The sequence below is a fragment of the Ailuropoda melanoleuca genome, chromosome 11 (genome assembly GCF_002007445.2).
Source record: "Ailuropoda melanoleuca isolate Jingjing chromosome 11, ASM200744v2, whole genome shotgun sequence".
Classification (NCBI taxonomy): Eukaryota; Metazoa; Chordata; class Mammalia; order Carnivora; family Ursidae; genus Ailuropoda; species Ailuropoda melanoleuca.
Genome location: NC_048228.1, coordinates 94875473 through 94891767, shown reverse-complemented (window position 1 = coordinate 94891767; position 16295 = coordinate 94875473). Strand labels below are relative to the sequence as shown.

Genomic DNA, 16295 nt, shown 5'->3' with positions numbered 1-16295 from the left:
CCCATCTTTTAATGATCTGCCTAATGGGAGATGAGGAAGAAACAAACCTCTGTTGCATTAAGCCCCTGAAATACTAGGCTGTGTGTTACAGCAGTGAACCTACTCTAACACATATGGGAATCGCTAGGTGCCACCACCCGATCTCTTTAACTTTTTGAAATATGTTGCTGAGATGAGAGGGGTTCTTGAGCTACAGAGATCCTATTATTCACTGGACAGCATATTTGTTAAGCATTATAAGGCATGAGTATGGGATGAAAACTATGAACACACCTGCAATAGAAACAGAAGTATTTTTTCATTACCATATGAGACTGCCCTTAACATTTTTGAGGAGCACTTGATAAACTCAGCAAATGTGTCAAGCTATTTTTGTCATTCTTTTACAAGAAAAGTCATGCTCTTTCACTTTCCTTATCATTAGATTTTTTTTCCCAAGAGCAAATCGATAGCTCTTTAATATTACTAGGTAGATGTGAAAGGAACTAAAAAGAAAGTGAAAGAAGATAAAAATTTTATCTGGGCTGACTCCCTGCATTTTTTGATTGGGGACCCTCATTCACAAACATTTATTGATTTTATGTTATGTACAAGGCATGGTCTGAAGAGTTAATGATATCATGGTAGAAAAAATACAGTGCCTGTCCTCAGGGAGCTTACAGAATAGGGAAGGGGTCCTTAAATCAGTGTAATGGTGGGGAGCACTTTAGGAGGGTTTCCGAACCTACAAGGTGTCAAATAAAGTTTTTTTACATATAAGCCTTTCAAAGTTAGCTTTGAGTTAACTTTGAGTCCTCAATTCCTCTCATTTTTTCAATCCAAACCATCAAAATGGCCAGTCAGCTCGGCCTCCACCACATACCATATTTTGCCACCATCCTGGTCTAAGCAACACTTCATTCCCTACTGTCCTGAAACTTCTTTCTCAAGGGTCTCCCTGTTTTACTTTGGTTCCCTACACTCCATTCTTCTTACAGCAGCCTCACAGAGTCATTAAAAATCATTACCATATGTTATATCTGAACCTTTTAAAACCAGTACTTTCTCAATATCTTTAGAAATAATAAAATAAAATGAATATTCCAGGTTCCACACACTCTTGCCTCACTCCTACTTCAGGATTCATGGTTGTTCTCTCTGCTCGGAATGTCCTTTAGATGGCTGTGTCCTTCTTGATATTCTAGATTCAATTAAGTGCCATCTCCCCAGGGAACTCTTCTTTAACCACCACAGAGAAGCTCTCTGTTCTGCCTTTCTATAACATATTTCATCACAGTTCTCATCACACCAGAGATTTCCTTAATTGTTTGTTTGTTTATTGTCTCATCCCTCCCCTTCACCATCCCTACCCTCTCAACTCCCACTGGAATGTAAGCTCTAAGAAAACTTACCCAACATTCTAGTCAATGCATCCTAAGTACCTAGTTGAGTGGTGGGCTCATATTCAGCACTCACAGAACGAATGATGGAAAAAATTATGTTGAAGTAAAATCTAAGCCGAGATGCGGAGAAGGTATAGAAGTTTGCCTCATGAAAGGTAAGGGAGTCATGGGGAATAGCATTCTCTGCAGGAAGAAAAGGGCAGATCAGGACTCCTTAGAGGGAATCACATCAACTGCAGGCAGTTCTTCCTGGCAGAAGCAGAGTGAATAAAAGATAGTGAGATATGAGACTGGAAAAGTAAGCAAGCACTAGATGGGTCACTGTAGTACAGAGAGAATCTAACTCAGGGTTGAACTTATAGTAGACACTCAAAAATTTGTGTTGATGAGTTCATAAGGCTCTTGAGTCTGTCTCCTAATTGAAACGGACAGACATTATCTGGTTTTAAGTAGGAATCAACAGGGTTCTATTTGTGCTTTAGAAATACCCTTCAATAGGCAAATGGATAAAGAAGATGTGGTCCATATATACAATGGAATATTACTCAGCCATCAGAAAGAACAATTACCCAACATTTGCAGCAACATGCACAGGACTGGAGGGGATTATGCTAAGCGAAATAAGTCAAGCAGAGAAAGACAATTATCATATTGTTTCATTCATTTATGGAACATAAGAAATAGCAGAGAGATTGGTAGGAGAAGGAAGGGAAGAATGAAGGGGGGGTAAAAAGAGAGGGGAATGAACCACAAGAGACTATGGACTCTAGGAAACAAACCGAGGGCTTCAGAGGGGAGGGGAGTGCGGGATTGGGATAGGCCAGTGATGGGTATTAAAGATACCCATATTGCATGGAGCACTGGGTGTTATATGCAAACAATGGATCATGGAACATTACATCAAAAACTAAGGATGTACTGTATGGTGACTAACATAACATAATAAAAATTTTTTTTCTAAAAAAGTATTAAGGTGAAAAAAAAAAGAAATACACCTTTAGCTGCTTTGTGGAGACAGGTTCAAAGGAAGATAACACCTGAGTTCAGGAGCTTGGGAGGTCATTGTGGTAATGAAGATGAGAGATGACAGAGAGGCAAGGGCAGTGTCGTGGAAAAGGAAAGGGTAGATGGGAGAGATATAAAGACTAGAAAATGGACTGAGCTTGGAGATTAATTACATACAGCAGGTTCTAAGGGAAGGATCCAGAAAGACATCTGATTTTTGGGCTACTGGATACATGGAAAGGCATGTTTATTGAGAAAAGATAGGTTTAGGAGACAAACAAGAGTTAAATATCCTGCATATGTATTTCTTGTCTTTTTTAAGATTTTATTTATTTATCTGAGAGAGAGAACATGAGAGAGAGATCACGAGCAGGGGGGAGGGGTAGAGGGAGAAGCAAACTTCCTGCTGAGCAGGGAGCCTGATGCGGGACTCAATCCCAGGACCTTGGGATCATAACCTGAGCCGAAAGTAGATGCTTAACCAACTGAGCAACCCAGGTGCCCCTTGCATATATATTTCATTTAATGAACCTATAAGCTATCTTAAAAGTTAGGCATTATATGGATGATGCAAGATGACTTTTATCTGTTTTCTTGGTCTAGTACTTTTATTCTAAAACCAGATACTGAGTGGTACAATGGGCCACACATTTGGAATTAGGAGTAGAGAATATCAAGATGAATCAGGGTCAGGCCATGGTCTTTAGGAATCTCATAGGTTAAACAGAAATAAGGTCCTTAGTCCACTTTTATTTCTCTCTCTCTCTCTCTCTCTCTCTTTTTGGGGGGCAGGGGAGGAGAGGGGCAGTTGTGGGTATTGGTATGGTGAAGGGTTGGTATAGCCCTCAAAAAGAAAATCCCTCTCTGGAACCGGGGTGGAGTAAGAGGGCAGTGCAGAAACTGCTGCCTCTCCTATGAGAATTCCCAAACAATCAAAAAGGAGGCTGAGAACTGGTGTGCTAATCCACTAGACCAATTACCAGGTCAGGCTCAATGTGTCCCCAAACAGGGAACTCCTGACCAACATGTGTGTAATGGTTGTTTGAAAATAAAATATTCACGATTGTTCAATGTTAAGTAAAAATAATCTGTAGGATACATGTATTATCAAACCCATTTGTGTCAAAAGAATCCCTATGCGAACACATAAATACATGCACATAAAAATACCTAGGAGAATAAAGAAGAAAGTTAAGCATATTTATTGCCAGTGAGGCAGAATGGGGAGTGGACTGTAGATGAGACACTTAACGTATTTTAATTTATGTCCCCCACATGATTTCAAAAATTTACCATGATGCTTAATTAGTTTAAAATTAAAAAAAAACAAACAAACAAATTAGAAGCATCCAAATGCCACAGATTATATTTACCTAACTCTTGTGTAAGGCAATATACTTCAAGATGATATTCCAGAATGTTCACTGTGATTTCAGTTACTTCTGTACTTAGTAGAATGAGTAAGAAAGAGCAGAAGAGCTCCAATGTCTACTGAGCACTTTCAATAAAAGAAATTATGTAAAATATTTTTCATCATCTTCTTACTCGAGTGGGCATTAATAGTCTGAATCTTCGAAGGAGAATTTGATGTCCAGAGAAGCTAAACCGTCTGCCCAAGGTAGAAAATGTCAGTTGGAAGGTTTGAACCCAGTAAAGCACTTGTCCCATGCCAGTATTTGGAAGTCAGAAAGGCAGCCATGTTTATCTGCTGAGACCTGTAGACAAACTTCTCAGAAAGCCCTGCTTCCTGGACGTCTGACAGAAAATTCTGCCAGGGCATGGAAAATAACATTCTAACTCTGTTCTTTTACCTTGATTTTAAAGTACATGAGTAATACTTTGCACTTAAGGAAGACCTTTTATCTGAATCTTTCAAGAGCAGAACAAAACCAATTATTACCCACCCCCCTTCATGATTGGAAGAGAAGATCTTAATCCCTAATTTGCTGACAGGGAGACAGAAGCTGCCAGGGATGAAGTGATTTACTGAAGGTTACACAACCAGCCCGGGAAGCCTCAAGAATAACTCTAAGGGCTCATGATAAAAGAGCAATTGCCTTATGCATTTAGCAGCTTATTTCTCTATCCTAAACACCATATCCCGCTCTTTTTCAAGCATGTGCTAAACTCCTCCTCTCTTCTGCCCTACCCTAAGTGGGATTTAGTGCTTTTTAGATAAAGGTACTTTGTAAAAAACTGTAGACCCCTATAATTTCATCCTCACTTTCCCTCACCTATTTTTAAAGATGTAGTGAGTTCTCAAACTTTTTAAGTGGTGTAGGAAAAAACCCATAAAAAAATCTTTCATCTCCTGCTGATTCCTTTGGCCACAACATTAAAGCTCTTGCAGAAATCAAGGAAAAGTTTGGTGCCACTATTGGCAAAATCTCCAAGGAGAGGTCTGGATTTTAGGTACAACACTGAGGGTGGGGATTACACACGCATGAGATGTGATTTCAGATTTAATGCAGCTGCTTCAGCTGCTGGCTGCTGGGGTTGCTGTCTGCTTAGGAACACTGCTGTGATGGACACACCCTATGGTGACTCCCAGTAAGTCATGTTCTTTTTAATCTCCTTGCCTTGAGTGCCAGAATATACAATGGTGGTAGGACGAGATGTCATGCCCATGACTATGTTACACCATAAAAGACTCTGCCTTAGCAGACTAGAGAGATTCTCCCTTGCTGACTTTGAAGAAGTGAGCTGCACGTTATGAGAGATTCTGTGAGAAGGCCATGGGCAAGGAACCACAGGCAGCCTCCAGGAGATGAGTGGCCCCAGGATGACAGCCAGCAAGAGAGTGGGGATCTCAGAAATACAACACAGGGACATGAATTCAGTCAACAACCATGTGTGTTGGGAAGAGGATCCCAGGATCCAGAAAGATGTGTAGCCTAATCAATACCTTGATTGCAGCTTTGTGAGACCCTATCCATAAGACCCAGTAAGTTGCTTCTGGACTCCTGACCCTCAAAACTGTGACATGATGAATGAGTGTTTTTTAAGCCACTAAATATGTGACAATTTATTAAACACAATTAAAAAACCAATACAGACATCCTTCATTTTTAGGTAGGAAGGATATTAATACTTAGCATTTTTAGGGAAAAAGGACATTACCAAGCATTAAAGTGATACCTTAAAGATATATTTGAATCTAATGGTTACTTTGATCTATTATAATTCAAAGTAGTGAAAGAAAAAGAAGCAGGGAAGGATTCGGGACAGGAAGGCACCAGGTGTCCAAAGCAAATAGATCTAACTTCTTGAAACTTTCACGTCATGCCTTAAACAATGGGAAGAATACGCTGTAAATTATTAACTAATGAAAGTAAATGTCAAAGAGGCATAGCCATATTAAAACTTAATGCCCCAGAAGACCATTCATGATCACCTAAAATTGAACTGAATTTATGCTTGATTTTGAAAGAGAGCAGTAAATCAAATTTATGACTCGTGTATATGGATATTTCTCTGACCTTCCGGGTCAGTGGTTATCAAATGTGGCTTTCTGTTACCTATCTATTAAAGGAGATTTTTTTTAAAATTAAGGAGTTTAGAAAAAAAATTATTGAGCATCTCCTCAGGTTTAACTGAGTCAGAATCAACAGCGGTAAGACCTGTTACCCACCTACACGCACATCTCCCCAAGGGGTGGAAACCCACCAAAGACCGCGTAAGGTTCCAACGTAGCCAGTCTAACCATTGGTGTTCAAGACTATAGGACTCATCACAATTAGGTCAATTCTTTTTTTGATAGAAACACCTCATGACTAGGATTTTATGCAACTAGTTCATTGGTTGTCAATCTTAGCTGCACATTATAATTACCTGGAGGGCTTTATAAATCCTGATGCTCAAGCTTCTTCCCAGAGCAATTACATCAGAATCACCAAGCATGGTACCAACCTATTTGTGATTTTTAAAGGTCCTGGCATGATTGCAACATGCAGTTAAGTTTGACATTGCTGACATGTACAGATTACCTTGTAGGCTTCAGCCTCCTTTCTAATTCATAGTTATGTAGATCATAACCCAAAACACTGTGGGGGAGTATATAGGCCAACCATGACTGGTCACTTTGATGGAACACAAAACTGAGTTTGACTATTAGGAGATGTACTATTATAGCTGCTTTTTATTGAGCTTCACGTTTATTATCTTAATGTCTCAAGAACAAACAGACAAAACTCAGCCAAAACAAAACAAAACTCAGGCAATGTAGGTATCACTATCCCAATTTGTAGAGATAAGGAGACACAGCCTACTGACTTAGAGAGAACTGCCTAAAGAAGTAAGACATGGACCTGAGTCAGAGTGATCCAAAGCTTATGATATCTTCACAGTGATTCTTAAATTGTGCTCGCCAGACCAGCAGCATTAGCATCACCTGGGAAATCATGACAAATGCAAATTCTTCACCCCAATCTCAGACCTACTAAATCATAATCTTTGAGGCTGGGGCCCAGCAATCTGGGTTTTAGCAAGCCTTCAGTTGATTCCAAGGCACAAAAAAATGGAGAAACACCATGCTATATTCTCCATTTCTATCAGCTGCCTACTTTTGGAGACTCAGTTCAGCAGGTGGTAAGAGAAATAAAAATGTGGGAGTGACTCAGTGGGTAAAACAGAGTGACAGGCTGAGAAATTGTTTCTTAATATGGTACCTTTCTCCCATTTCCCATTTTTATTAATAATCTGCTTTGGAAATGAGGAAATGCTACCAGGGATACAGTACTGGGAAAATTGGGGGGCTCTGGCAATCTTTACAAACAGGGGTGATTTGCCATGGTGAGCCTCCTTTATATCAATGTGACTGTCTTTCTTTTTTTTTTTTTTTAAGATTTTATTTATTCATATGACAGAGAGAGAGATAGCCAGTGAGAGAGGGAACACAAGGAGGAGGAGTGGGAGAGGAAGAAGCAGGCTCCCAGCGGAGGAGCCTGATGTGGGGTTCGATCCCAGGACTCCGAGATCATACCCTGAGCTAAAGGCAGATGCTTAATGACTGAGCCACCCAGGCACCCCCAGTGTGACTGTCTTAAGATGTTGGTAATCAGTTTATTCTATTAATAAAAATATATTGAGTTTTAAAATGTTTCATTAAAAATAAATAACCCAATTGGTTCCATGGAAATGATTTTTTGATCTTAAAAGCTTGAGATAATTGGTGTTCAAGAAACCAAGAGTAGTTGTTTTGCTTTGTCTGAGGCTAAGCTGGTTCAGATTGCTGCCATCCTGTTAAACATGGGTGCCACTGCCCTATTTTCATGCCTCTATTGATATAATTCAGGGTATATTTATTAGAGTTGTACATTTGACTAGGGAAAAACAACCCCAAATGAAAGGAACAGCTGTCTTTGACTTATCAGAGACATCAATTAATATTTTCTGAGCAAACTGTGGACTATTTTCTGGTAAGGAGGATGTGAATATGCTTTGGGCACATTCGAGTCTGATGACATTTGTCTCATGGTGCAGGATGGGGGGACAGAAAAACTGATGCAGAGAGAAGAGAAACGGAGAAAGGAAAGGGGGAAGTGAAAGAAAAGAGACAAGAATCGACATGGAGAAGAGACAAAGGAGGTAAAAAGGAGGGAGAGAGCACAGGAAGAAGAATTAGCACAGGAATAAGAAGGATAGGAAAAAGGGAAAGAGAGGGGCCTGGAAAAGAAGGAGAGGAGAAGAGGAGGAAAAGAGGACAAGTAAGCAAAGGCAAAAATAAAAGAGCAATAAAACTGAAGGAAAATAAAAGACAAAAATAATCGAATGCAGACGTCAGAGCCTGGGCAATTTCTGTGAAGTGCCACTTGGAGAAGACCAACCTGCAGAGATGCTGCCTCTGGAGGTTAACGATGGCAGTAATCATGACTTCAATTTGCAACAAATGGTACGAAAGGCAGCCTGACCCCAAATGGAGAGAACTTCAGTCACGGCAGTGGAGTGATAATGTAGCAGGGATGCTGAGAGATTGGATGAAATTCTCCTTTACTTGACAACCATTTTGTATCTGATTGCTGCTGCCAGTGGTCATTCCAGCTGTTTTTGGTAAGTGTTTGCTCTTTCTGCACACTCTGCAGCATAGACATGACTAATAATTCTCTAGCCTCATTTCCAAAGCCCCCTTCTCTTCATGCATGTTTATTTTACACATGTCATCTTGATAGATTGCACATCAAGACTCCTTTAAATGAGAGTCCTCTCTGTGTGGAGCAAGCGCCTCTCTCCATGACATCTCCCCTCTTCCCACCTAGTCTACCTCCACAAAAGCCTGGGTGTTAGCAGAGAACCAGCTTTCAGAGTAGTAATGGGGAGAGAAAAATTTAGAAAGCCTGGGCAAGGAGAGTGGTAAGAGCAGAAATGGGGTGGAGAGAGACACCGTGGAGTCAGAGAGATAGTGGAAGGTTGTGTGCAATATGCACGATGGAACTCTACAAACATATTCTGAAAAGTCAACTAGTGTTACACATTCTCTGAGTAAACTTTTGTGAGGATACCCATGGAGGAGGCAGAGTTTCTCATTTGGTCTGCATGAGGTTGCACTGGGGTAGCAATTGAGATGGTCAGAAGAGGCTGGAATTAGCAGAACTCTTTGGACACTATAGAGTTGACAGATCATGGAATGGGGCTGTTAAGGGGAAGACTTGAGGAGGGATCAATGCAATTTAATTTGGATTTCAAGGGCCACCTGCTGTGTAGCTAGTATGGTTTATATATGTGTAAGAACATGATACATGTTGGCCTGTGTATGCCATTTGATACGCAATCATTTGATACTTTTAAGGATGACATGCTTTTTTTTTTTTTTTTTTAAGCAAGCTCCACGCCCAATGTGGGGCTTGAGCTCACAACCCTGAGATTGAGTCACATGCTCTACTGACTGAGCCAGCCAGGAGATCCAGGGATGAATTGCTTTCAAATAAATTCATGACAAGTCTTCTCTCCCTACATAGAACAGAAGCTCTTCGAATATATTTTCTGGCTGTTGAATAACCTACAGAATCTAGCTTAATACTAAACACATACCAAGTACCCAACAAGAGTGTGTCCCTGATCAATTGTTTGGGCCACTCGTAGTCTCTCACCCTCACCCTCTGGTATGCATGAACTATCACTCCTTTTGAAGATGATTTCCTCAGGAAGGAGAATCATAGGTGCGCCTGGATCACAAAGAACAAGCTGCAAAGACCACCTACAGACGCTTGTGGTCTAGAGTCATTGGTAGCATGTTTTAAAGAAACTTAGAGTGACTCTTCTCCAATACTAGGAATGGCGTTCCTTGATGGGCCTTAATCTATAGTCAAGATTCAAGTCAAACATGAGACTATAGTTCAATAATAAGGAGAGAATTGAAACTTATTGAAATGATGTCATTACAGCCCAAAACCAACCAACCAAACAAACAAAACATACCAAGAACTGAGTTGAGTATGCCTTTCTCTACTTATCCTTGTTTAATGTCCACCCACATTGTATGAACGTTGGTGTGCGGAAGTGACTCAAAGTCTAATGGATATTGACAGTGTTCACATCTAGGAAAGATCTGTGTGAAATGTGCATATGATGGGGCCCTCACAGAACCGTATGTTTTCCCTCATTCCCTCTCACTTCTCAATGCTCTGCTGAGAACAGTGTGAAGGTAAAGTCAAAAAGAAAGTTCTTACATTCTTAAATCCTCTGTAAAGAATCTGGAGTTCCTTCTTGGTAAATTTGCTCTGGGCTTCCAGAAGTTCCAGAGCCTCAGGCCGATGCCGGACGGTGGCCATCTCCAGTTCATCTTCCACGCTGTCTGTGGAGGAGAACCAAAAAGAGGCTGAAGAACAGTCACAGGTCACCAGTGCTTATACACAACGACACAGGAAAACAATGAAACGTTTACTGGATATCTGTGATTTTTCCAGAGGAAGTATTCTCCTACTGCCTAAAGGAGTCTTTACATTTCCCAGAGCTAAATAACTAAGCCTAGACAATTCCACATAATCTTTCCCCCCCACAGACTCTAATCATTAGATATTACAATACTAGTGTTTTTATGATACAGTTTGAAGAGTGCACAAAATCATGAATAACCTTAAACCTGGACTTGGTATATATGTACCAAGTCCAGGTTAGAAAAATGGAATTTCATTTACTGACGATCAGTATGACCCTATGTATCACACAACTAGGAGGTAGGACTCTGTTAATACTCTCTAAGGATTCCACTGAAATCAAATGTTTGGCCTGCGGCTACAAATAAAGCAGCCGGGTCAGGTGCTGAAGTGAGTTATCAGCTGCTGATTTGACTGATTTACCAGCTCTCATAAACCCAGTCTTCCCGGATGCACTGTGGATGGACTGGGCCTGGGGGCACTTCTGGCTAGACCCTACTCTGAAGCCAAGGGAGTCTATAGCTACAGATAAATTCTAAAACATTGTACTTTCTTTTGTGAATTGTACTTCAGTATAATTTCTGAAAGATGCTCTATGTAAAAAGAATTTAAAGAATTTGAATATATAAATATTTCCCATATAAATTTGGAAAATGCTATAAACGCGAACATAGTCTGGGACCAAAACTGTAGAAATTAAAGGTTTCCAGGGGATCTGCAACAAACATTTCTGTTTAACTATGTTTAACCCAATTGACCCCAAATGGTATTTGTCCAAAGAACCCTTTCTCCCCACAAGTCACATCTGGTAACCTCTACATATTTGCCCTCAGATCCTGTAGAACACTATTTGGGAGGTGTTGGAAATATTAGGATCTGGGTGCTCAGGTCTCAAAGTATAGCATCCTTGATTAATTTCATCTTTTTTGCAATGGGGACCAATGGAGGCCCAAGAAATTCTTGCCATTGTCCAATCCATACCTTGGCTAAAGAACTCACCAGGAATAGAAGCATCCAGGCCCAGCTCTGAAGCCATGGCTTGCTAACCTCCATTATGTTCCTTCCTCCTAGCTACAGATTTCCAACTCAGATAAGTGAGGCTAAGGAGAAGAGCTTTTTCTCATCAACTCCGCACCCAGGGCGTTTCAATTCCAGTCTCATGAGTCAGTTGGAAATACAGTCAATCATTGCCAAAATCACATCATTCTGGTACTCAATGCTGCCTTTCACTAATACCTGTACCTACTTCTTGCCCTGTCTCACTAAGTGCAGTGATGGGCCAGAGCTCTCATAGAGCAGGGATAAAGAAGTTCCTGCAGAACCCTAATCCTAGGGTGTCCTAATGGGCTGCCCCCAAGTTTACAAAAGACCAATAATAGCAGTGAAACAGGTACTTGGAATGCTTATGTTTATCAAAATGAGGAAAAGGGGATAAAAGCAGACATTTGTTTTGTACTTCTCATATTATAATAGTTTATTTTGGAACAGAGAGATGGAAAAGCTTCAGGATAGTGATGGATGGATAAGAATAATAGAAGGGACATGAGAAGATGGGAAGGCCAAGAATAAACTCGAGCTGACAAGCATAAAATTGATGCGAAAGTAAGCGAGATATGCACCTGAAGGATGTGTAGAGGCCTACGGGTAGCTGGGGAAACGGCAGTGAGGCATTCACAAATTGACCTCAAGTTGGACTTTATGGGGAAAATAAAAAAAGCCCAAATGGGTCTCCTTCAATTTTCTCCTTCATTCACTGGAACATTTGAGTAGAATGGGTTGCTTCTACTCATTAGATCCTGAGGTTAGAGGGAAGGTGCTCCCTAAGACGCTATCGATCCAATGAATTAGACTGTGCTGTTGTTATTGTTGTTGCTGATGCAGAAATAAATGCCCTGGAACAGACCTGATGTAAACAGATAATGCCAGCTAGAAAGACGCTGCTTTCTTGAACAATACCTTCATCTAACCTTCTTTTGAGTCGATTACAGTATAATTCCCTCAGCTTAAAATGTTTCTCTTTCTTCTTTCCACATGTTGAAATGTATATATCTCTTATGATCTAATTTAAATATTATTGCCTCCTCTCTGAAGCCTTTCTAGTTTGCTCCACCATGCAGAACTGGTAGCTCCCTGGACAGAGTTCTCACATCCTACCTATCTCCCATGAAGCATGCAAAACATAACATTATGACCTGTTCATGCCTCCCTTCTCCATTGTGAGTTCCTTGATGACATGAGCAATGTCTCGCAGATATGTATATCCTCTGGACCTAACAGAGTCTGGTACCCCATTGTCACTCAAGAATTATTTGGTGTATGAATGAATGAATGAATAAATGGATGAATCAGTAAACAAATGATGTTGCTACTAAAGTTTCCATTCCCTTGGAACCCCTTGAATCTTAGCAGCCCTCTAGAAAATTATTTCTCAAACTCAGGTTTGTGGACCATTGGTAGACCTTAAATGCCTTCTTTGGAATCGCTGTGTTCTCCATGCCTTATTCAGAGAAACAAAGCAAAAGCAAACGCAGAGGAAATTTTAATCAGATTTTCTGAGTAGTCTTTCAATCATAGCACAACCTTCTCTAGACCCAGTGACCCTTCCACTGGAAAGAAACAAAACAGCGCATTCCCTCCTTGGCCTCTGCAACCACACAGCAATCTGAACCACACCACCAACACACTTTCTTCTTCCAGCTGTCACAGACTTGCTGAGGCTGAGACAGAGACAAAAGACCCAGAGCCGGAGGGTCAGTGTAATTGAATTAAGTGTGTGATAGAATGAGCATCACACACAATATTCAAAGCACCACACTTGAAGCATCTGTCTGTGGACTCTTGTTTTCCCAGCTGACTAGTACCTTACTTCTAATGACTCCTACCTGCCAAAGGGCTGTTTCTATTTCTAGAAGGCTGACAGGCTCTAAAAACCTGAAATCATCAGCAATCACCAGCAGACGTTAAAAAAAGCAACACCACCTAACCCAATCAAGACTGATTCCTGAAGGCAAACTCTGGAGAGAGCAGCACGATTCTGCACGGGACCTGAAATTCGCAAGTTGACTCAGCCACCTTTTAGGGGCATGAATTTAGGGGGATTTTATTTTATTTTAAAGATTTTTATTTATTTATTTGAGAGAGAGAGAGCAAACATGGGGAGGGGGAGGAGCAGAGGGAGAGAAGACTCGCTGCTGAGCAGGGATCCCAATTCGGGGCTCCATTCCAGGACCCCCAGATCATGGCCTGAGCTGAAGGCGGACACTTAAAAAACTGAGCCACCCAGGTGCCCCTTGGGGGAATTTTAATACAGCGTTTAACATTTATTGAGCCCTTGTTGTACGCCAGGAGATAAGCTAGGTGCTCTGCTGATGTAATTCTAGTCCTCACGGTAACTCCACGATGAGGTATACTTGTTTTTTTTTTTTTTTTTTACACATGTGATACTCGGTCTTATAGAGGTGAAGACATGAGTGACTAGATGTCACATAGGAGAAAGATAGAGCCAGGATTCACATCCAAGTCTCTCATGCCAAACCTTATGTTCTTTCTACTTTCTCACATTCTCTCTCAACACCAACAGAAATAAGAATGATAAAAATAACATATTTATCTCCTCTCCCTTTCTGCACTGTCAAATGTCTCAGAAAAGTTGACAAGATCCACTGAGTCCAGTGGATCTCCTACAGTCTGACTTCTGGCACCATTATGGGTGGAATTTAACACCTTAAAATTTGTATGTGGCGGGTATAACCTCCAGTATGGCTGTATGTGGAGATACAACTTTTAAGGAGTTAATTAATGTTAAATGAGGTCATAGGGACACTAATCCAATATTAACTGGTGTCTTTCTAAGAAGAGAGAGAGATACCAGGGATACACACAGAGAGAGAAAAGGCCATGTGTAACCACAGCAAGAAGGCAGCCATTGCAAGCCAATGGGAGAGGTGTCAGGAGAAACCAACTCTGCAGACATCTTGATTTTGGGCTTCCAGAACTGTGAGAAAATAAATTTGCTGTTCAAGTCATCTAGTCAGTGGCATTTTGTTATGGTAGCCCTAGTAAGTAGATACACCCACCTATATTCAAATGACACACAACAGTCATTAAAGCAAGTCTTGCTGCTCACAGAGTTTGCCCAGTGAAGGCTGGACAGATGCAAGCCCATCATATTACTTAATCTTTACAACACCCTTCCAGAGAAGGATTTTCATCCCCATTTTAGGGATAAGAAAATGGAGGTTTGGAAAGTCTAAGTTGTTCAAGGTCAAATGGCTAGTTAGTAAAGAGGCACACAGGTGTCTTTAGCACCCTAAAGTCCAATTTTTAAAGCATTCTGCTGAGATTGCTAATAAAAATCACCACTGTATAGAGAGCTTTGGCTCTAAGTCTGGCTGTGTATTATCTCATTCTAATACTGACAAAAATGCTGTGAGAGACCTATTATTGCCCTTATTTTACAAGGAATAACTAGAACTCACAGAGCTTGAATAATCTACTCAAAGTCACATTGCAAGGAAAGGACAGAGCTGGGTGATCCCTGGTTTTTTAACAACAAAGATCATGAGCTCAGTCAATATGCTATTTCAAGGGATGGTAACAGTTATATAAATATTACATATTATTATGTATATTGGTATATATATATGTCTCTCTCCAAAATCCTAGAGGAAAAATGATTCTAGGCTGCCAATGAACCCCCAATGGCTCAGAGGAACCGTGCCTGGGTGTCTTGGAGAGATCACCATGGTGGCAGTCAATGCTGGGCTGATTTAGAAACAAATGGAACAAGGTGTAGAAGGGATGCTATCTCAGAGCTGGAAAAAACAAAAAGACTGTTTGCTTTCATACATTTTACCACCGAGAAATGTGTGTCTAAGATTAAAACCAGGGTCAGGCGGGACCCTGGCCACCTGAATCATCTCCAGGCCTCTGCCAAGATTTAACTCCGCGGGCATCTTGCTGAGTTGCTAATTCGGTGCTGCTTTTGCATCCTGAGACAAGCTGAATACAAATAGCAGTTTAATTCATGTATCTTCTAACAGATTTAATTTTAATCAGACAACTAATTCCCAAACCCAGACACCCTTGAGCTTCCCAGCTGTCTCTTTTTGTTATTTGTTTCTTAGACTTAACTCTCTCAGGGCCAAGGTTGTCCTATGTCTGAGTAAACAGTCCCCCTCAGGCCGTGACACAATTGGGCTAGAAACTGGAGTTCGGATCACCTGGGAACAACGGGATGAGTTTTAAAAATAGGCATCTTTCTCCTCTTTCTCACAACTTCCCTTCTATAGCAGAAGTTTATTACAGCCCAACTTAGAATTATGCCCATCTGCCTCCATCCAAGGTCAAACCATACCCTCCGGAACATCATTACAGAACATCTTGCTTTGCAAACAAATAGGAGCGTGAGGTCTGCCTTCCTAAAGCAAGTGTTTGTAAACAAGGCCTGTGAGGCTGAAATAAAGCCATTTTATAAATAATGTCCCCCCACTTGGAAATTTGGTTTAGAACCCAGCCTGGGTACACAGAGAGGAGTCCTTGCTTCATCATAACGTGGGGCACTGGGAGGCCGCTGCCTCATTCCACCTGGGATCGGCCAGCCCCCTAGCCAGACCCATCACTCTGACAGTAGTGTGTTAGTTTGGCACACTAAACATGCTCCGTAAAAACATGTGAAATCAATGAATTACTATCGTAAGCCTCCCAAACATAATGGATGAGTCTACGGGAGGTCCATTTCGCAATACAAGGTGACCCTTCTTTACGTAGCATACCCATTTTTCATTATAAAAGATTATAAACGCTACAACTTTAAAATTCTATTTGAGCTGAAATTGATTTGTCTAGCCAAAGATTCAGCTGGCTTGACTTATATTGCTTTATCTCATTTATAAAAACATCCTTTGAGTCTTTATTCCTAATGTTTATGCTTTATTAAATTGGTTTAACAGTGACTTCGTCAGTGTGGCAATAAAATCATGATGAGGATGATTACCTCCTGATGATATGCTGCGTCTGGTTTTAGAAGCTTGGTCCA

General features: G+C 40.8%; 1 protein-coding gene across 5 annotated transcripts in view; it reads right to left on the bottom strand.

Moving 5' to 3' along the window:
* The window catches only part of KCNIP4 (potassium voltage-gated channel interacting protein 4), a 1152721-nt gene that overhangs the window by 95784 nt on the left and 1040642 nt on the right, over positions 1-16295 (bottom strand). For all 5 annotated transcript variants that reach the window (XM_034672026.1, XM_019796537.2, XM_034672028.1 and 2 more), the window contains one exon: positions 10052-10176. In XM_034672026.1, coding sequence (XP_034527917.1) covers positions 10052-10176 — 125 coding nt within the window. The remainder of the gene's footprint in view (positions 1-10051; positions 10177-16295) is intronic.